Below are 20,721 nucleotides of genomic sequence, written 5' to 3'. Positions count from 1 at the left end.
AACGTGGCAGACAAAATAAGCGACTGTAAGAAACAGGTATTTGACAAGCTAATTTCGAGTAATTTATATTTTACAGATAATATAATCTTAAGCATACTGTTAAATGAATAGGATGATGCAAGGCTATTGCGGTGTTTTTTTCTATTTTATTTTTTACATAACTAGCTAATTTAAGGTATCCGCCACTTGCTTACAGCAGACGGCTCTCACATTCCCTCAGATTTCCCTATTGAGGTACCCACTGATGTCGTCACATCCGGTGTCTACTCCAACATGGCTTCCTGTATAGTAATAAAAAGTAATTCATGTCTTCTAGAATTCTGCTCAAGCATTAATCACAGAATGTTATTTTAGACACCCTCTAAATCCATCGACTGAAAACATTATTCACTCTTCCACCGAAATAAGGTGAGTGGCACAAACCACTGTTGTATCTGCAGCAGAAATGAAACCTTAGGGAGCGTCAGTAAAAACATAGATCCTATAGCAAACGTCGAGGTAATGCAGACCACTAATTGCGGTGACTGGCTAGATTTTTTTGGACACAGATAAGCAAAATCCAGGGTCTCACATAAACTACGAAAATCACCACACGCAGTACAGAAGTCCCAAAACCTAATGATGCAACCGTGCTCAAATATAATGGTCAGCAGCTAGCTAGCTAATTTCTGGTAAAATCGTCCTGTCCAACCTTACAAATAGCAGACAAAACACTTAATCTTTTTGAGCAACAAGAACAGTACCGCACTGTAGTAATACTAAAGTTGCACTGGGCAAGGAGGCGTGTTATGCCGCTGGATCGCTTAACTAGCTAGCTTGCTAGCATGCGAGGAGATTGGCTGGCTACTTAGCTAGATGGTAGAAATCCGTTTGTTGTCGCCTGGTAGTCTAGCCCACTTGCAAGCGAAAAAAGCACGCCTCTGTCCACGTAAAAGTAAACGACATTGCGTAACAAATTATTAACGGTGACACTTGGTATTAAGTTGACATGAATAAAAACAATCAGTTATTTTTATGTGAGGGTCACGCGCAAAAGTTTACAGTGTCTTGCGCTCACTTTTTCTCGTGTCCCCTGCTTTGTTGTTGCAGTTCTCCAGGGGGAGATGGCTGTGCCGAACGCCCATGCCCAGCGTGTCCTGTCCTCTCTCAACCAGCAGAGGGGGCTGGGCAGGTTCTGCGACGCAATGTTGAGCCTGGGGAGTGGGCAGGTGTACCTGGCTCACCGTAACGTTTTGGCATGCTTCAGTCAGCTCTTTCAGAACTCTTACACAACTACCACGCCATGCATGGAGGTTTGTCTCCCGGAGGAGTGCCCGACGGACGGGCTGGAGGTGCTGCTGGACTTTGTGTACACAGGGGAGCTTAAGCTGGACTCTGTCAACCTGGAAAAAGTGCGGAGCGCCGCCCTCAGCTTGTCGGTGCCAGATGCGCTGCACCTCTGCCAGGAGTTCACCAGCCAGCAGAGCCTTCCAAGGGGACCCAAAATCGAAGAGCTTGTGACGGGGGATGTCGACAGCTCGTTGCTCCACGCTTCCCAGGTTACCCAGGACACTTCCAGCAACGAGACGCCAGCTAAAGCGAAGCCCAAACCCAGACTCGTTCCCAAAACCAGGGCTAAAGCCACTAGTGAAACTCCCAAACAGACTGCCCCCGTTGCCGCAACCACGACCACACGTTCTGGCCGCACGGTCAAGGGACCCAGCCGCCTGCTGAGGGAGAGCCCCACCCCGCCGCATACCCCACGGGGAGGTGCGACCAGGAAGGCAGAACCCGGAGCCCTGGAGGACGGGAAGGGTGGAGCTGAGGAAGGGGCGGGACGCAGTGTTGGACCCGTGAATGAATCAGAGGTAACCACACATGCTTCAGCCATTAGGCAGTCCCAGGATGTGGATCAAATTTCAGATTAGAAGTTGGGCCTAGAGCATTTTGAATGGAGTTGTCTTAACAAGACTTTGAACAACTTATGTGCTCTTAGTGAATGTGCCTGTGGTAGGAATGTTTGGTTGTTTTTTTACTCTCAGGTGGGCGGGCCAGGGGAGCTGGCCAATGAAAACGAGGAAGAGGAAGGCGGCGAGGCAGAGGGGCCGCAGGAGGACACTGATGAAGAGTACCTGCCCCACGCCCTTCCCGCCACCACCACGGGCCCCCAGCGAGGCAAACGCAGGGGCCGCGGGAAAGCCGTCAACAAGGAGAATGGCGAGGGGGCCAAGAGGAACTCGGTCCAGTGTCCCACCTGCCACAAGACCTTCCTCAGCAAGTACTACCTCAAAGTGCACAACCGGTGAGTGCTGCTTCAGACACGTTCTGACATCGATGGCCTGCATCCAGGTGCATTTGAAATGCCTTTTGATGTATCTAATACTGAAAGTGGTGAAATCAATTGAATAGCAGTTGGCCTTAAAATATTTGTTGTTATGTGAAGAAACGGCAAGAAAGCTGCATTTATTTTGAGAAGTTGCAAAAACATGAAAATTATTTATACACCAAGTTAACATGTTTATTGGGGTGATGAGCTCATTTGGAAATTATATAAGTGCAACGTAAGTTAATAACGAACATTATGCAGGATAAATGCAACAAAGAACAAAACAGCCAAAACCCGTGCAGTGCTGTGGCATAGTAGCCTACAGCAGAATGCTGCGTACCCCACCACCTACCTACGTAAAGGTCCAGTGAGGAGTGTCAGTGTGAAACTACTCATTGTGTTATTCCCTCCAAACCCTAGGCGTCACACTGGGGAAAAGCCCTTTGAGTGCTCCAAGTGTGGGAAATGCTACTACAGGAAGGAGAACCTGCTGGAGCATGAGGCGCGGAACTGCCTGAGCCGGGCAGAGGTGGTGAGTCCCGGAGCAGGGGGTGGGCAGAAGTCAGGTCACTACGCATGTGGCCTATTTTATTTTCGCACGCGGGTGATATTTTAAGGTGATATGCTCCCCAGACCACAGCTAACAGTCTTTTAATGCATTTACATTAAAGATATATGGGATTTCTTGCTGTGATGCGTTTGTGTGCCTGTCGTGCGTGTGGCCTAGGTGTTCTCGTGTTCCATGTGTCCCATGACCTTTCGGCGGCGGTTGGAGCTGCGCCTGCACACTGTCACCCACACGGGCGAGATGCCCAATAAGGTGAGCCTGACTTCTCATCCACTAACCCCCCCCCCCCCCCCTCATTCATCTGTCTGTCCATAGCACAGTCAGATTCAGCATATCGGCAGGATTCTGCTCAGTAGCCTTTTAGAGACTTGGTTGATTTATCAAAGCGCAACGCAAAAAGATATCTTACGTAATCAGTTACATTTTTAATTTTATTTCCATATGGAAAAAATAAAATACGTTGCGTGATTAATGACAATATGTTTCATTCACTGATCTTTTGAGTTTCTGATTAGTGCTTTCATTGATTCATTACGCTAATGACTCATAAGATCACAGATGGAGTACAATTTTGATACCATTTACCTCTAATAAAGACAAAAAATATTGTCACATACAGAGCATATATATTTATAGACCTATCATTTTTTAAAGTACACAACTCCTCTACTGAAGCTGTACACATTTTAACCTGCTGTGATGTCTGTTTGTGTTTGTGTCAGTGTACTTCCTGCCCTGAACAGTTCATGCAGAAAAAAGACCTGAAGATCCATCTAATCAAAGTCCATGGGGCCCCCAAACCACACGCGGTGAGTTTTTGCCGATGGTCTTGTGCCTGCTCTGTGGCTTTCTACTGGGACTACTTTTCTCTTTTGGCCACATTTTCTCCGGGTGAGTGTGCTGTGCCTCCCTTTCCCATAGTGCTCGCTGTGCCCCAAGTGCTTCCTGTCTCGCACGGAGCTGCGTCTGCACGAAGCCTCCAAGCACCGCGGGGAGAAGCTGTTCGTGTGCGAGGAGTGTGGCCACCGCGCCTCCAGCCGCAATGGGCTGCAGATGCACATCAAAGCCATCCACAGGCAGGCACAGGGGAGGGCACAGGGGAATTATGGGGAAGGGCCGGGACACTTAAAGCTATACCTAGTACACAGAAGTTTATTGAGTGGGATTGAGAGAGGATGGTCATAAGGACAAGTTACATGAGGACACACTACAGAGGACAGGGAGAATTAGAGATGCATTATCACAGCTGTTTTGGTGTGCAGAGTGGTCAGACCTAAATGTGTGCACACCATCTCTGAATGAAGCGGTGAAAAGAATGCTTCACAGTGGATTCTCAAACCCTTTAGGAACGAGCGGCCATTTGTGTGCCAGTTCTGTAACCACGCCTTTACCCAGAAGGCCAACCTGAACATGCACCTGCGTACACACACCGGGGAGAAACCCTTCCAATGCCACCTCTGTGGCAAGACCTTCCGGACACAAGGTACCTACCTGCCATGCTGCTAAAATCATATACACACTCCTCACAGACACACACTGAAGGGAAGACCTTTTGCAGACAGGAAGACTGCCCACCACATCCTTATACTGTACACTCCCAACTCAAGACTCTCAGCAGAAATGTAACACTTGTTCTTGAAACACATGCTAGTAAAGGAATCTCCCAGATATGGGAATCTGCCATCTCTTACGCCCTGCTATATACTTGCGCATGACTCTGTACTTCCACATCTTATATCACTGATACTCCTGTCTGGGCCTACCAAGTTGAGGGGATCTGGTGCCTCTCACACTGTCTTACACATACCTAACACAGCACAGACACACTGCCTCACATACTCAGAATTCAGAATTCGCTGCCTCATATACACAAATACAGACAGGGCTTATCTCACCTCCACACACATACACACACAGACAGAGCACAAACTTCAATGTGTCATTAATGCACACACACACACACAGATTCCACTTCAGGCTGCCAAATTCTTACCGTTAGCTATCTAAACCCGTGCGGTTTTGTGTGTCTGCAGCCAGCCTGGACAAGCACCACCGCACCCACACAGGGGAGCGGCCCTTCCGCTGCGAGTTCTGCGACCAGCGCTTCACGGAGAAGGGCCCGCTCCTCCGCCACGTGGCCAGCAAGCACCAGGAGGGCCGGCCGCACTACTGCCACATTTGCAGCAAGACCTTCAAGGGTGAGGGGCCCGTCGCGCTAACACAAGCCCGAACAGGGACTAGCATATGCGCGCACCTCTCCTGCAACACGATCCTGATGCAGCCTGGAGATATTCCTCATAGCTGTCACGAAAAATATTACATTCATCTTCATAACAACAGATGGTCAGCGTACCGTGTTTGTTTGCTTGATTACGTCATTACTGAGTGTAATCAGTCCATATGCATAAGGTGTTGTGTAGGTGTTTGTGGTTTAGATATGGTTCAAATGTTCACAGTAGATCGTATGTGGTATTAGAGACTAAAGGAGAAAGGTGTAAACCATGCTTTGACTCTCCCACCAGCCATTGAGCAGCTCCGGGTCCACGTCCGCCGGCACAAAGGCATGCGCAAGTTTGAGTGCACAGAGTGTGGGTACAAGTTCACTAGACAGGTGCGGAACGCCCCCTCCATTAAAAACCCCTTCAGCACACTGAATTTTAAACTAACGAATGAAATGCACGGACCAGTGCCCGGTGAGGCCTCCCCCACACAGTGTTGAACTGGGACCTCTGTCTCCCCAGGCCCACCTGCGACGGCACTCCCAGATCCACAACCGCGTGGAGAACTACAACCCGCGGCAGCGGCGCCTGCGCAACCTGGTGGTGGAGGACGAGAAGGCGGCCGCGCCCTCGCTGCCCGCCGAGGGGGAGGGCCCGGCGCCGGGCGACATCATCAGCGTCATGATCCAGCCCGGCGCCATCATGGTGGAGGAGGTGGTGTCTACCCAGGGGGCGGGGCCCGGGGACGAGGAGGAGGGGCCGGGCTTCACGGTGGCCGACGTGATGGAGCAGACGCTGCTGGTGACCGGGGCGTACCCCATCCACTCCGCCGTGGTGACGGAGGAGCTGGTGGAGGGCGGGGCCGAGGACAAGGCCTGAGGACTGGCGTTACCCGCTGCGTTCCGCAATGCGGCGGCGCATTGGGGATGCGGCTTTTATCACTCGACTACATGTTGGCCTGTACAGACACACACTTTGCAAAAAAAAAAAAAAAGTGTTTTTAGTAGATCTGAAGTGAAATGCTTTGTCTTTATATGCAGATTGTTACCAATGATAATAAAGACTATGTCAGGAGATCACTTCTGGATGGACCTGTATGTTTTCCGTTGAAGAAAGTGAAGTTGTGTTTTGTAAGTACGTCACAGAAGAAAGACTAAAACAGAAAAATTCCTGCCCGCAGCTTTATTGAGTGATCACACTGTAAAGACGTCACTGTTCTGCTCCAAACACAAATGGTTTGCAAAGCAGATGTTAAAAAATGGTTTTGGCCACAACACAAACACTATTGTAAGAAAAAAAAAAAATCAAGTCAAAAATAAATCAAAAATGCAAGGATAACAAGCAGGTAAAACTGCTACAGCATACTGTACATTACACTATTGTTACCTGCAAAACACACAATCATATACAAAATTAAACTGAGAATACACTGCTACTTCCAGTTACCCATACAGTGACACCTACTTTCCTTAACGGGAAGTATGACAGTTTCACTGGAACTTCATGTTAATAAGAGGAAAGAGTCGTGTTTCAAAACTGTCTGCGTACAGTTTCACGATCTCTTCCAACCGCTCTCAGCATCATCCTCACTATACACTACACAGTTAAATACATATTCATAAATAACTTTAATTTACTATAAAAATAACTGAATGTATCTATCCGTAAAGAGAACTTCAAGAGAACGTGACGGATACCACATGCAGGCCGCGAGTGTGAGAGCGGCAAAGGCAGATCTAGCATCAGTCTTGTGTTGGGTTTTGAAACGAGGAGCTGCGATACTGGAGAGACCAGTCAATTTCACGTTTCATAAGCCGAGCCAGCACTGAGCTTTGAACAACAAACCAATCCGCTACGCTGCGGTTCTCTGCAAATGATGCCACTTCCAGACCGCGTTGACAAACTGCTGCACGGCGCAGAAATCCATCCTTCATTTCTCTGACACTACCCTAATGGCTAGCGCCGGGCGACGTCTCTATGAAACGCACTTTGATCGATGAAATAAAGCACTGCACCCTGCGCTCTGAGCAAGCAAAAAGGTTTTTTTTTTTTTTCGGTGTGTTGTTCTTCGCCTTTGGAATGTTTCTATTGTGAGGGGGCTTTCAATTGATTTTGAGTAGCGATGTCAAAAACGGTTGTCCATAAATATGCCTGCTGTGAAGCAGTGCAAGAGCTAAAACTACCTACCCTAACAGTACTGTAGAAATGTACTGTGGTCTTTATCCCAAGATGACTTCTCTATGATCTGCACAGCTACTGTCACACGGGTAACAATAAATGATCTGTTGATCTATGACGGCATCAACACCACACAATAAGCAGCCCGTCAGTTTTGTGCAATGACCCCACCGGCTACTGTCTCGATGTAGCAATGGGTGCTGACCAATGTCCGCAACGCACACAGGACAGTCCCTTCCCCGCTCAGTCACGAGTAAGGTCAAGCAGAAATGAAAGTCCGAAGGTCAATACAATCTGTTTTTTTTTTGCTTTCTGGCGTCCAGTTTGGATGAATGTGCATTAAAGTGCGGAGCACACAACGTAGCATCGTCACAGTAAACACGACCGATTGCGACAGCGATGGGCGGACGCCGGACCAGCCTGGGCCGAGCTGCGCTCAGTGCGCGGGGTTGACGTCGCGGTTGTGGTTGTGATTGTGGTTGTGGTTGTGGTTGTGGTTCTGCAGGGCCAGGTTGCGGTGGTGCCGATGCAGGTGGATGGCGTTGGTCTCGGGAGTGTCTGCGGGCTCGAAGGCGCTGGGCACCAGGGGCATGAACTGCCGGAAGATGCTGACGCTGCCGTGCCAGAAGGTGGGCTGCGGCAGGTGGCCGGCGAGCGTCCAGCAGCGCGTGGCCGGGTCGTACGCCTCCACCACGTCCGACAGCTCGTAGGTGTTGTCGTAGCCCCCCGAAACGAAGAGACGGCCACCCAAGGCTGCCACGCTGCCTCCCACATGGACCTGACGGGAGAACCAAGCATGAGCATGCAGGTCAGCACGAGCGGCGACCCAGGCAGGAGATACAGGACTGACAGGAGTGTCTGTTAGAAGGTTTTCATGGTCTTTCCATTTTCCTCTCAGTGTACAGAGGCTTATTTTCATGAGTCTGACTAACCTGTGTCATGGGGCTGATCTTGTCCCACTCGTTCTTCAAGGGGTTGTAGACATCAACTTCTGCTGAGTCATCCCTGGAACACAAAGCCCATTTTGAGAAATGACTGCCACTCTAGGGATTCCCATACACAGCACCCATTCACTTCTTCCTCCATTCACAGTAAGACTAAAGAAGCACTTCTGGACATCATAATTCACAACGTACAACCAATACATTGCTTTTCTTCATTACTGCACCCCAACTACCAGCAGACACTCTGGTGATATCCTTACCTGACAAAGTAAATGAGGCCATTGAGGGTGACCGTCTTGGGGGCGAAGGACCAGGGGGGCAGCTGACCGCAGTTGACCAGGCCCCAGCGGTCCGTGTCGGGGTCGTAGCTCTGGATCGCCATGGTGTCCTCCCCGGTCAGGGAGCCGATGGCATAGAGGCGCCCCCTGCAGGCGGTGGTGGAGCAGTTGTCCATGGCGTGCAGCATGGGCGGCAGGGACTCCCAGCAGTCCAGCGCGTGGTCGTAGCGCTCGGTGCTGTCCGACGCCACCACGTACAGCTGGCCCTTCAGCACGCAGGAGCTGTGGTACTCCCGCGCCTTCAGCATGGGCGACACCTCCGTCCACTCATTCACACTCGAGTTGTAGCGCCACACGCCGTCGTAGAGCCGCGAGCCATCCGAGCCGCCTGGGAGGGGGGGCACGGGAGAGGGGGCTCAGAGGGAGGGAGGGGGAGACCAGCACATACACGCACACAAGCCACTCTCTTGCTTCACTTCTTCAGTGCTTCAGGGTTTCATAACAGTAATTAGATCTTGTGACTGCTACTTCCTTATCACTCTCACCAGTGACTACCAGATCTCAGGAGTTACAAAACCGTACACATATATAGGCTCTGCATTGCAGATCATATGATATCTGTACTTTTATCTGTAATTTTATCTGCCTCAGATGTATCAGAGCATGCTGGGATACAAGTACGAGGTGCAGTAAAGACAGCATCTAACTTCCTTTTCAATTCTTACTGCAGCTGTGACTGACTTCTCCCTAACCTCACCTTTTGCAAAAATTGTGTTACGGCGCTCAGGCGTGTTCTGAGCTGTGGTACCGCTGCAGGATGAATCATAACTTTTTTTGTGTATCAGCTTCGTCTTATTTAATCCTTTTTTTCCGCCAGTCTGGCAAACGATCAAAACAATACGCTCAGATTGGAAATGCAAATGTGTGGCTTCCCTCCAGGCTCTCCCTCTGCCGCGCCGTGCGGCTCAGGATCCAGCAGGGAGGCAGAGGGTGCAGTCACAAAGTAACGACTGTGCCCTTCTGCCCCCCGAGACCACGGCGGAAAAGCGGGTGCCGCGGTGGCGTTCCGCTGTCTCGCTGGATATTATGTAACGTAAGGCTGACATTTCTGGCGTTTGACAGCAAAGTCCTAGACAACATCATCCCCGCACTGACGGCTCCCCTTTCACCGCGCACACCGTGCGCCACCTCCGTTTGGGTTCGGGGTGCTGTTTTTGTTGACGTTCAACCGCGGACAGCTCGACGAGGGGGAGCGGCGTCGAGCGAGGCGCTAAATCGCGTTAGCTGTCAGTAAGCACGCAACCCTTTGCTAAAGACGTTTGGGTACCCTCTGCCATGCTGCCCCAGCCTCGCGTGGCCTTCGCACAATAACAGCGCTGGCACTGTTGCGCTGCCAACTATTTGTTTTCCCCTTTTCGGTTCTCAGGCTTTCTCTGCCATTAATAAAAGGCCCTGGTGTTTTTTTTTCCCTTCTCTCGAAAACAGTGTCTGCTCCTGAGCCTCACAGTAATGTTCACGCTCCTGTATTCCTGGCGGAACACCGTGTCCCCCCCACCCCCCCGTTTCGCTCGCTCGCTCCCTCACAGCAAGGCTGCTGTGGCTTATTTATACTCAAACTGCCTGCCCTTTCATTCCATGTGGGCCTGGAAAGCTTCACAGCTTTTGAATTCTGGAGCAACCGGCGCAAGTGGCCAAACCTACCCCTCCTTCCCAGCCCAACTGCTGCTGTGGTTTCCCCCTACCCACTCAGCAATATTTCATAAAAGCGCTACTTCATGATGGGGAAACGGGAGGCCTCGACCTCAGAAAACAGGTACAGCACTGTAACAGACATGCTCAGTAGCGCTCTCAAGTGTTTAGCTGTACTGTACCTTACATTAAATAATGTATTGACCATTATCAATAATACATCCTAAAAATCTGAGCTCCAAGACTGACAATGCCCTCTCCCTCCACTCCCCATTCCCAAGTTCACTTACCTGTTACATACATGTCGTTGCCTAGCGCGGCGATGCTGTAGCCGCCCCCCAGGTGATCGGGGAACTCGGCCAGGTAGCGCCACTGGCCGGTCTGGGGGTTGTAGCAGTCCACGGTGACCAGCTCGTCGCAGTCCTGGTCGCAGCCGCCCACCACCACCAGGATCTCGGCCAGGCCGGTGGAGGGCCGCGGCCGCATGCGCTGGCAGGGCCAGTCGTGCCGGTCGTACTCGCAGGACTGGAAGGCGCGCGCCTCGCTCACCAGCCGCAGGCAGGGCGGCGACAGGTACACCAGCGGGTCGCTCTCCACGTGCGCCAGCAGGAAGAAGCGCCGCACGAAGGGCAGCCGCACCTGCTGCAGCAGCTCGGGCCAGTAGTGCAGCCGCCGCTGCGGGTCGGCCTTCACCCAGCGCACGGCCATCAGGTAGGCCGTCTCCTCCTTGTCCACGCACAGCCCGTCGTCCGACACGAACTCCAGCAGCCGCTTCCAGGGCAGCCGCTCGAACTCCTTGCCCTTGGCCAGCTCCACGATGTTCTTCAGCACGAAGCGGCGGGCGCTGGCGGCCAGCTCGCGGCAGGCGTAGGCCTCGGCGAAGTCCTGGATCTCCAGGCAGTTGGAGACGTCCAGCCGCTGCTCCAGGAAGGCGCAGCAGGCCTCCTTGACGGAGGGGAACTGGAAGAGGTCGGCCGTCTTCAGCAGCAGGTCCACGTTGTCCTGCGTGACGGTGACGCGGCCCGTGTAGCAGAAGTCCACCAGCAGGCCCAGCAGCTCGGCCGACACCTCGTGCAGCACCACGCGGTCCATGGCGCTCTCGCGCAGCGTGCCGGCGAACATGGCGCGGAAGTAGGTGCTGGCGGCGGCCAGCACGGTGCGGTGGCAGTGGAACTCCCGGCCCTCGGCGCACAGCGTCACGTCGAAGAACTTGCGCTCAGCGCGCAGCTCGTGGATGCCGCGCAGCAGGTTGAAGGCGTGGGAGGTGTCGAAGAACGGCAGCGTGGAGGGCTGCGTCTGGATGGCAGGCTTCTCCATCAGGGCTCTCTCTCTCGCTCTCTCTTTCTCTCGCTCGCTCGGACCTCAGTAGGCTGTGACCATCTGAGAACGAGGGAACATCGTCATCACTGCGAGGTTAGATATCTGGATGACACACGATACGGTGATGACTTCCCAGAAAAGCCTGTTAGTGGATTCACTCCCAGTAACATCTAAACTCTTTCTCAACACCACCACACAAATCTGTTATAAATGATCTTATTAGTTGCCATTCCTGCAACTACTCTTATAACCACATTATTTGATAGTACAGCAATTCATTCAATGGTTCTGCGCAGTATTTTACACAAACTCAAAGTTACAAGATCAAGTACTACTACCACCTACCACACATGCCAAAAACACTCACAATATTTTTCACCTTGGCAAACTTATACTGAAACTAACGACCGCAGCTGAATAAAAGATCCATAAATTACAAGCACACTGCAAAATCAATGCTGATAAATACCTGCGGCACAGTTAGCTGGCGACTGAAGCAAGGAATGAACGCAAGCAAGTCGGAGGAGAAGTCAGTACGTTCTAGAAGGTGTGAGCCAAGTCGCGGTGTGTGTGAGCAGTTCCTCGTACGCTTTTAAGAAAGAGAGCTCTGCTCTGCTCCGGGGCTATAAATACACTGGCAGTGTCCATTTCAAGTGGGTGGGGGGTGGTGGGGGGCGGCCGTACACCTCATGCCCTCCTGAGTCACACAGCGGGGCTTACATCAAACACCCCACCCCCACCCTACTCCCCCCACCTCCCCCCTCACCCAGAAGTCAGTCTGACTGGGTGACTCCTCAAGCATGAGCCACACACTGCTTCTGCTCGGTACAGACAAGACCCAAACACACGGCTGAGTCACATGATCCGCTCAGGAGAGTTACAAAATGACTTCAAAGAGCGTCTGTAAACACATTTGCCTAATTATACAAATCTCTCAGAATAAAAAATCGGCAACATGAGTAAAGAACTAGAGTGCAAGGTTGTTTTTACAAACTACCTCCTCAGCCCCCCCCCCACCAAAAAACCCCAACATTAAACATAAACAACAATTTAATTACTGGTTTCGTGCAGCAGATGAATGCAGAATGCAGAATTCAACACAACAGCTTTGAAGCGCTCCTCGCCTAAAAACATGCCTCCCTGCACCACTGAGGGTTATCAGAGGGAAGCCGATGCTTAAAAGAGTTACGCTCAGCTGGGTGGGCTTGGGTTCGAAGCGGCGCAGATTTGATTAATCATCTTGCAAGAGAAAATTTCATGTTGACTGCTTCTTATTCCGAAAGTGGGGGGGGGGGGGGGGGGATCAAAGCTGGGAGGATCATGCAGCACCGAGGACAGACGAGCGAGCTCGTCAAGGTCGTTTCTGAAGATGCAAACCCGCTTTAAGGGCCGGTGAATGGTTCAAAAAGTGGGCCACCATGGATACTACACAATGCACTCCTGAGTCACGAGGCACGGTTATGGCAATGATCACGGCTCCTTGCATGACCTCTGGCTCCGGATGCAGATCGACTTCTTAAGGCTGCCGGCCAATGACCACTCATACTCCTGCTGGCAGACTACCCACAAGCCCCAGGACACAGCCATTCTTCCAGGCGTCTCAGATACTTCTCATTATCTGAGGAAAGCCAAGCAGCAACCATAGGACTGTCTCTGCTTTACACTACAACAGAATGGCCAGCTTTGCAGAAGATGGACTCTGCCTTCTCTTCCCAAGAAACAAAGTCCAAACCCGACAAACTGGAAAGCTTAATAGCCTTCTGAATATAACGCTGGGCTGCTCAGCCAACAGTCAATGTTACGATCAAGTATGCTAAGTATTTCATTACCCAGGGAAAAATACTGATCTTACTTTGGGGGGAAAAAAAAGCTGGATCTCGCATCGTCAGATTTCTGTAAACCAGATGATTGTTTTTGTAGCCAGTTTTTTAACGGGGTGATTCAGATTCAGTACCTTGCTCAGCGAGATCAGAGCGCTGGTGGTTTGAGCCCGCAACCTTCCACCGAATACCTGTGGGCTCAATCTATGGCCAACTCATACCAAAGATTTCGAAAATGGTATCCATGGTTTCTCTGCCGGGAACATCACGTTGAGGAGGGTGACTATTTGACTATAAAGAGGTTATTGGTACTTTAATAAGCTGATGTCCAGTCTGGTAGGCTTTGCAGCGTGTTAAACTGCATCACGCTACAGAAATAGCCCTAAGAACCCTCAGTGCCAGCCAGGCTTGGACTTTACTTCCACCTTGCTCAAGGGTACAACAGCAGCTGTCCCTCTGGAGTTTGAACCCACAACTCATCCACAACTGCAAAAGGCAGCCCATAGCGTTTAAATGTGCTGGATATTGAGTATGAGGACACTGCTGTAGACAACCACGGATGCAATGCAGCACGGTAACACAGAGGTACTGCAAGAGCTAACCTTTGACATGTTTCTTTCGGTGTTTGTCACATTGCACGGAGAGGAAAAACAAGCAGCGAAATGCATGCACATTGCGGCCACCGAGGGAACGTCGATATTAGAAAACAGGAATCCAATTTTAGAGGGCGCGGGGCATGAAGAAATCCTGTTATCTCCCCACTCTATACCTGGGAGGTGTTGAGCAACCGGAGCGGTTATGGGATGTCTGTTTACCAGCCAGGCCCGAGAATAGCAGAAAGAAAGTGATACTTGGCTTGGGTGGGATGGACGGCCGGCTGGTATGCGTAGAGCGGGCGAGGAGCACAGAGAGAGCACTGTGTGGAGACCACGCTAACCCCCCCAACCTTCCCTACCCACCCACCCCCGGGAGCATACCGCACATACGCCACACTCAGGGCCTGCCACACGCTGTCTGCATGTCACGTCACCACAGCTGCCGGGGTCCCAGGTGTGTGCTCATGCACTATAGTTAGGCGGTGAGAGTCCCCTGGTGAGACTACCCCACCGAAATACAGGAGGCACCCCCAGGGTAAAAGTGCTGAATGCAGAGCAAACTTCCAGCGTGTTACTGCACCGTTTACAGCCTAATGGGGAAAAAAGGGCTGAAGCTGAACTAAAATGGAGGCTAATTAATGCCATTTCTACAGTCCAAACTGCAGAAGGCTTGGACTTTGCCCTCTGTCTTACCCATCCTCCTATAGGAAGGAGCACCCCTACACCAAAAAGCTGGATTCTGAACTTGGCTGGGGCATCGCATTCAATCTAATTACCGCTAGAACTGGACTTGGTTTCAATTGTACAATGAATCAATTAGATGAGAGACATTAAGTTATATTATGCCGCTGGTAGCCAGCAGAGTTTATAATTTGAAGAAATAACAGTAGGAGGAATCTGAATTAGTCACAGATTTTATGCTTTGACTGTAGCTTATTATATTAACCTGCTTTTCACTGAAACATAATTGTAATTTGGTTTTGGTAACTGCAAGTGGTAATGCAAAATCCTCGACAGTTCCTGCACTGATCACTCCAGTGTTCATGAATCTTACTCTTAACCCCCAACAGCCTTAAATATGAAATGTTTCCTTATTTTTCCAAGACAGGAAACATCATTTTCTATTATCTAGATCTGTGACAAACACCCTGAAAACGTAATGCTGAGTTTACTCCTTTTCTGATTTAGAACCACGGAGGTACTTTTCAGACGATGCCACTGCTGAACAAGTTCTCAGAGGCACAGACAGATATTCCGTTAATAATCATGTGACTCCCAGTGGTGTCAGATTATTGCTGTTTCTTTCTGGTGTGGTGTTCTCGTATACGCGTAAAACCTCAAGCATGACGTAATTGCAAAGAACACTGATATGTTTTCGCATGCCATATCTGGAAACTGCTGCACAGGAGGAGGAAAAGCCAGGACCTTGTCACACCTAGGAATGCTGCTTTGGGAGCTCTTTATAATTCTCTGCAACATAATCCCAGTGGCCACATTGTAAATATAAAAGTGGTATGATTTATGAAATGGTATCTGTCTGAGATAAAGTGCAACATTTTTTTATCTTGTAGACGGAAGTAAAAAAATTCTCATTTCAGTCCCTTAGATACCTGATAAATCACATTCAATAAAACCTTCAAAAGGAGTAAGTAGACAGATTAGCCCATATCTACAACATAGGGGTACAGTTTTATCGGAACCCCTTATTCATTATGTTATGAAATACAGCTTTGGGGTACAAGACAGTAATCTGGCCTCAATAAGAACAGGAGGGGAAAAATTACAGATTGAATCCAGTACAGGAATGTAAGATACATCTGGAAAGCAAGACTGCATAAGCGGAGTAAATCAAAAACAGGCTGTTCTTTCATTCTCTCTGCCAGGTTACAGTACACCATAACAACTGGTGCTGACCTCTGCTGGAGAAACCTGGTACAAACCCACATAAAACCACCTTGCATCATAATTCACCCCATGCAGTTCTGGTCTGAAATAATCTCAGGAACCCAGACTGTAATACAGTGTTCTCTGAAGACAAAAAAGTATGATTGGTTAATGGTGGGCAGATCACTTGAGGGTTGGAGAGATAACTTTAAGTGTGAGCCCAGCTAACAGGTGGCAACACTACCAAAACATTGCAGATCCACTGCAAGAATATTACATCAGCTGGTCTGACTGCATCCTCCATTTTGCCAAAGGAAGTGCCATTGAGAGAACATGCCAAGTCTCAAAGCGAGGGCCCCTTGCAACTGAACCCTCTGAGCACACTGACATAGTGCACTGTCATAAACACCTCCACTGGGTGCAGTACAGGGCTGTGTGTGAGTTTCTGCTACTGCTTCCCAAATTTCTCAGCTCACAGCAGGATAAGCATGGGTGCCCTGGGATTATAATCACCCAAAAAAGGTAGAAGCATTGAAACTGCTGTCTCACAAACAAAGGAACGGCAGCTCCACAGAGTTCCAAGCTTAGAACATCAGGATCCAGAAACGCACACACACACACAGATGACCCTGGCCTGGCCCTGACATTTCACCCTTAGCAAACACAGCCGTCCCCACTTCTCCACCAACCCAAGTGTGGTTTCGCCATAAAAAGACAGCTGTATTCACCATGGGGCACTTAAGGCATCACATTCTTCCTGAAGCCTGTGTCTTACGTCTGCACATTATTCAGATAGCAACAACTGGAGCAGAATTAAAGCGACAACCGTAATGTGACATGCTGTTGTCTCTTTGGACATGTCCACTCATATGGAGCCGGCAGTGATTGAGTAGTTTCCTAATGTGTACAGTCAAGGGCTTTTTTCATCATTTCATCTGCTGACACATAATTACCAACTTCCATTTATCAAAAAAAAAAACTATGCTTAACGTTTCCTTTTTTTTTGGCACTGCTTTCTTTTCTCAGATGCATTCCTAGTCATTGATACTTGTTTAATACACCCTCATACACAGTGGGCCTGCTATATGAATTTATTTATACCAAAATAAGCAGTCTTGTGATTTATCAAGTGCGCACAACCATTTAAGTCTGAAGAGCACATTAAATTGTCAAATGGTGAATTCTTTCTGTATAACAGCCCATTTAAACAGAGGATGTACCCTCTTTAGTCCCATGTTATGCTGAATTTCAATGTGGAAAGTAAACTGAGACAACTGCCTGCCTATCTGATGCTGCGTGGTAGAAATTATGTGATATACAACAGCTAGGGAAGTCGAGCTGGAGGAATCTGCTTTCACCTACACCTTCCTTTTAATCTTTTTTTCACAATGTTTTCTCCAGTGGGAGTACAGCTCAAAGATGAAATATTAGATGCTCTCATAAACGCTTTGCCAGCATGGGACTTTTATGTGCTTATCCAATCGAATCCTTCTGAATGATAAAGTGGCAAATAAAACTTGTATTGAACTATTAACCTTTTGCTCACGCTTACAATCCCAATAACCAAACTGGACACTTGATGCTCCGGGTGGATTAATGGTTTAAATTGTTTAAAAGGTGATCTATGTTTCAAGATGACAGGTGGGTGTGAATTGATGGATCGACACGTTGCCACGCTCTCGGATGTTTTGTGATCACGTCGGAAAACAAACTGGTCAGTAATATTCTCTGCAGTGATTCTTAAAGGGAATATTGTTCTTCACTGACACGGAGCGAAGCGGGCCCCATATGTCCAATCTGTAGCACGGTGAAATATGATTTTAAAACGTAGGCTATCCTGTGTTACATATATGGCTAGCTATATTACTCTGTCAGTAGCCTAGTTTTTCTCGTCTGCTTTCGAATCATCTCGAATTGTTCATGGATACAAAGCCTTTCAACTACAATGACAGCAAGAATATGTACATTAAACCGTTTACCGATTGGATCCTCGAGAAATAAAATGCCAACAAATCTGCATTTTGCTCGCTCTCCTCTCGTGTCAGACATGCAGGCTGCTCGAGACACAAAACATCGTCTGCCCGTTCGCTCGCGGGGACGACAAACAGCCTACCCACCATCGCTAGCCAACGCCAGAACAGCCACCAGCCGTTTTTCACTTACCCAAGAAAATAATATTAACGCTTCTCAAGAAGTGGCCACTTCAGACGCTAACGCTTACAGTCAGCCGATGCAGTTTTAGTTTCTTAAATGAAACTTTGACATAGAAGTGCGTTTTTTCACCCCCTCTCTCGTTTTCTCTGCAGTGAACCCATGTCAGTTCGGGCCGGATCAACCCCTTCTCACTCCCCATTGGTAGACACTCTGGGTGCTGCGTGACGTGTTAGCAAGTTTCAATGTCGCAAACCCTTAAACTGTTGCGTGACGAATTTGGCCGTTTTCGTGGATGCACGTGTTTGTTGCTTGAACAAATATGCTCTGAAAATAGTCAATGACATGAGGTATCACATCATAAAATGAGCTTCATATCGTTATGCAGACGGAGAGCCACCTGCTTGCCGTTTTTTGCCAAACATACCCATCTGTAGGAAAAGTTACGTTTTCCGTGTACAGACATAATATACACATTTGAAGTCTTGCAGTCTCGTGGATTCTGCTGATGTATTTTATTGGCAGTAGCTGATACAATTTATTGCCGTACATGTCCGTTTTTGTTTCATTATATTGACGAAAATTTCTTTGCAGTCCGCCATTAACGTTACTGGCTTGGACAGCCTGGCTCGCATCGCCCCCTGGCGTTGTCTCTTTGTAATTTCCACTGCTGAAAAAATACTTCGTTTAACATGAAGCCACGGTGGAGCATTTTGTATTGCAGTGCGGCATCTGTTTTGTACTTTTACTTTTCTTGGCTAATGATACAATCCACCTCAGAGGAAATGCGGTCTATTTTCGTAAATGTCCGAACGTTTCAATATATCATAAATTGGAGACGACGATTAGAAATTTAAGCAGGTGATCCTGCACACCTAACCAATGTTATGAATGAGTTGTACAATGTGTACGTTGTAAATGCTAAGTAAGATTTGCCTTGAGTTATCTATTTACTGAGGACAATGCAATTTGCATATGGTCCTTGTTGATCTTACTGTCCTGACTTGTACTTTATTATGGAGGGGGATCTCTTTGGGATTTCACCAGAGATTCTGCTATTGGTCATTATATAAGAGCAGATAGATTATGACTGGAAGAAAGGCCACTAGAGAAATATTTATTGAGCAATGCATCAACTTTGTTTCACCAGTTGTACAATATATTTCAAAGAACTACTGGAATAAGCACAAGGGGAAACTCTGAAACAAAGCAATAATACATTAGTGTAGACAGTGCAATTAACAGGACACCACGCACGTCTTTAATGTTTGACAATATCGCAGGTTTACTTCCATGGAAAATCAATACACTGCACGTATTTTCAAGTAAAAAGCGTAGAAATGCGACGAGTATTCTCCGAATCTGATGACCTCAGTGCAGCCAGACGACCCTTAACACAGAGAGAACTGACAAAGTGTCAGCCCACGGGAGATAAAAGCGTCGTACTACTTCATAGACACCGGGGGCTGCCCGAGGCGCCTCGTTTGTTTCGGCAGAACTTTTTTTTCTTCTTTTTTCAAAGGCAAAAGCCATAATGACCTCTCTGTCTTTGCGGATACATTTCCCGTGGAGCTGAAACTGTCGACTCCCGGGTAGATACGAATCCCCAAAGCGGATGTGAAGTGCCGGGCTACACAGTTCTGATAACCCAATTCCGATCCAAATTTATACAGGCCGTACCTCGTAAAGGCTCTGAGCGCAGCGAATACACCCAGTGATGGCTCAGAATCCATCAGTTTCGTAAATATTGCTTGACCTTGTCCTCCGCTCCAGCACAACTCGAACAGACTCTCTGTCAAAATTATGGGGGGACGACAGGTTATCTAGAATGACATATTCAAATAGACCTCGTATCTGGCAAACAAACTTAGCTGGAACGCATGACAAATAGACGGCAAGTCTCTTCGTCTCACATTGACATGTCAGTGGTGTTGCATTGACTCTGGGGCTATGTAAATGTAAAAGGGGTCAGGCGTGGAAGACCTCTTCAGCACTTCAAAATGTACCTAAGAAAATTTTCTAACTTATTTTTTAAGGGCCTACCTGCCAAAGCGTATTCTAGATACTCTCACCTTTGAACAAACAATTACGGCAACACATACAAAAAGTATTAATATAAAAATGAAGCCCATTTCCAAGAAACTATCTGATCACCTTCGGTCCACACAAACCAGATAGGCACTGCTTCTAAGCAATACAGCACAAAGCTACTGTTGTTATTATAGTTTTGCTATTGTAATTGTTCATCTTGAATTTAAGTAATACACTGAGTTTCACAAATGCATCTTAATATTTCCCACTCTCTACTGTTCTGAAAAATGAAATACTTCCAGAATACAGAACACTTTCCTAAGCTAAGCTATGGAGGAAATAGTACTTGAAATAGTACCACCAATTGTGTTGAATGTACCTCACATCTCATAGATCCATCATACTGTGTCCTTCACCACTGAAACTGTAAAAGGCAGAGGCGTGACAGCATGGTGAATATGGATGAAAAGAGGTTTTACACAGCATCTGTGGAGGTGAATAAATGATTTCTGAGTGTCATTTTTAACGTGTAAGGTATGTTGAGAGACATGCAAGGGCATAAAATACAGGCAAGCTTATATGTGTTGTTATGGAAACATGCTGCAATAAATGATTTATATCTAAAAACATATAAATCAGATGATTTATATTTTTATACCTTAATGCAGATGTTGATTGTATTTTGTATTAATTTGCTAGGTTTTTTAAAAACAATTTCTGAAAGATTGTTTTTCAAAC

General features: G+C 48.2%; 2 protein-coding genes across 3 annotated transcripts; one reads left to right on the top strand and one right to left on the bottom strand.

The window, feature by feature from the left end:
* The first annotated feature begins 272 nt into the window (after window positions 1–272).
* Window positions 273–6,054, top strand: zbtb48 (zinc finger and BTB domain containing 48). The gene is made up of 11 exons (XM_036533810.1): window positions 273–408; window positions 1,090–1,847; window positions 2,022–2,281; window positions 2,726–2,837; window positions 3,033–3,125; window positions 3,596–3,682; window positions 3,795–3,949; window positions 4,220–4,356; window positions 4,907–5,071; window positions 5,396–5,484; window positions 5,615–6,054. Exons 2-11 carry the CDS (start codon window positions 1,104–1,106, stop codon window positions 5,969–5,971), a joined length of 2,199 nt encoding a protein of 732 aa, XP_036389703.1. The 5' UTR covers window positions 273–408; window positions 1,090–1,103; the 3' UTR covers window positions 5,972–6,054.
* Window positions 6,055–6,259: 205 nt separating this feature from the next.
* Window positions 6,260–18,121, bottom strand: klhl21 (kelch-like family member 21). 2 transcript variants are annotated; one of them, XM_036533768.1, is made up of 5 exons: window positions 17,965–18,121; window positions 10,472–11,561; window positions 8,475–8,880; window positions 8,203–8,275; window positions 6,260–8,048 (listed from the first exon to the last, which is right to left on the bottom strand). In XM_036533768.1, exons 2-5 carry the CDS (start codon window positions 11,496–11,498, stop codon window positions 7,707–7,709), a joined length of 1,848 nt encoding a protein of 615 aa, XP_036389661.1. In that variant the 5' UTR covers window positions 11,499–11,561; window positions 17,965–18,121; the 3' UTR covers window positions 6,260–7,706. The 2 variants fall into 2 exon arrangements, with proteins under 2 accessions (XP_036389661.1, XP_036389660.1); XM_036533767.1 differs by lacking the exon at window positions 17,965–18,121 and adding an exon at window positions 11,971–12,124.
* Between the last annotated feature and the right edge of the window lie 2,600 nt (window positions 18,122–20,721).

This window comes from Megalops cyprinoides, chromosome 7, assembly GCF_013368585.1.
Source record: "Megalops cyprinoides isolate fMegCyp1 chromosome 7, fMegCyp1.pri, whole genome shotgun sequence".
Lineage (NCBI taxonomy): Eukaryota > Metazoa > Chordata > Actinopteri > Elopiformes > Megalopidae > Megalops > Megalops cyprinoides.
Note: the sequence above shows the minus strand (reverse complement) of the source record. Positions and strands in the feature narration are given on the sequence as shown.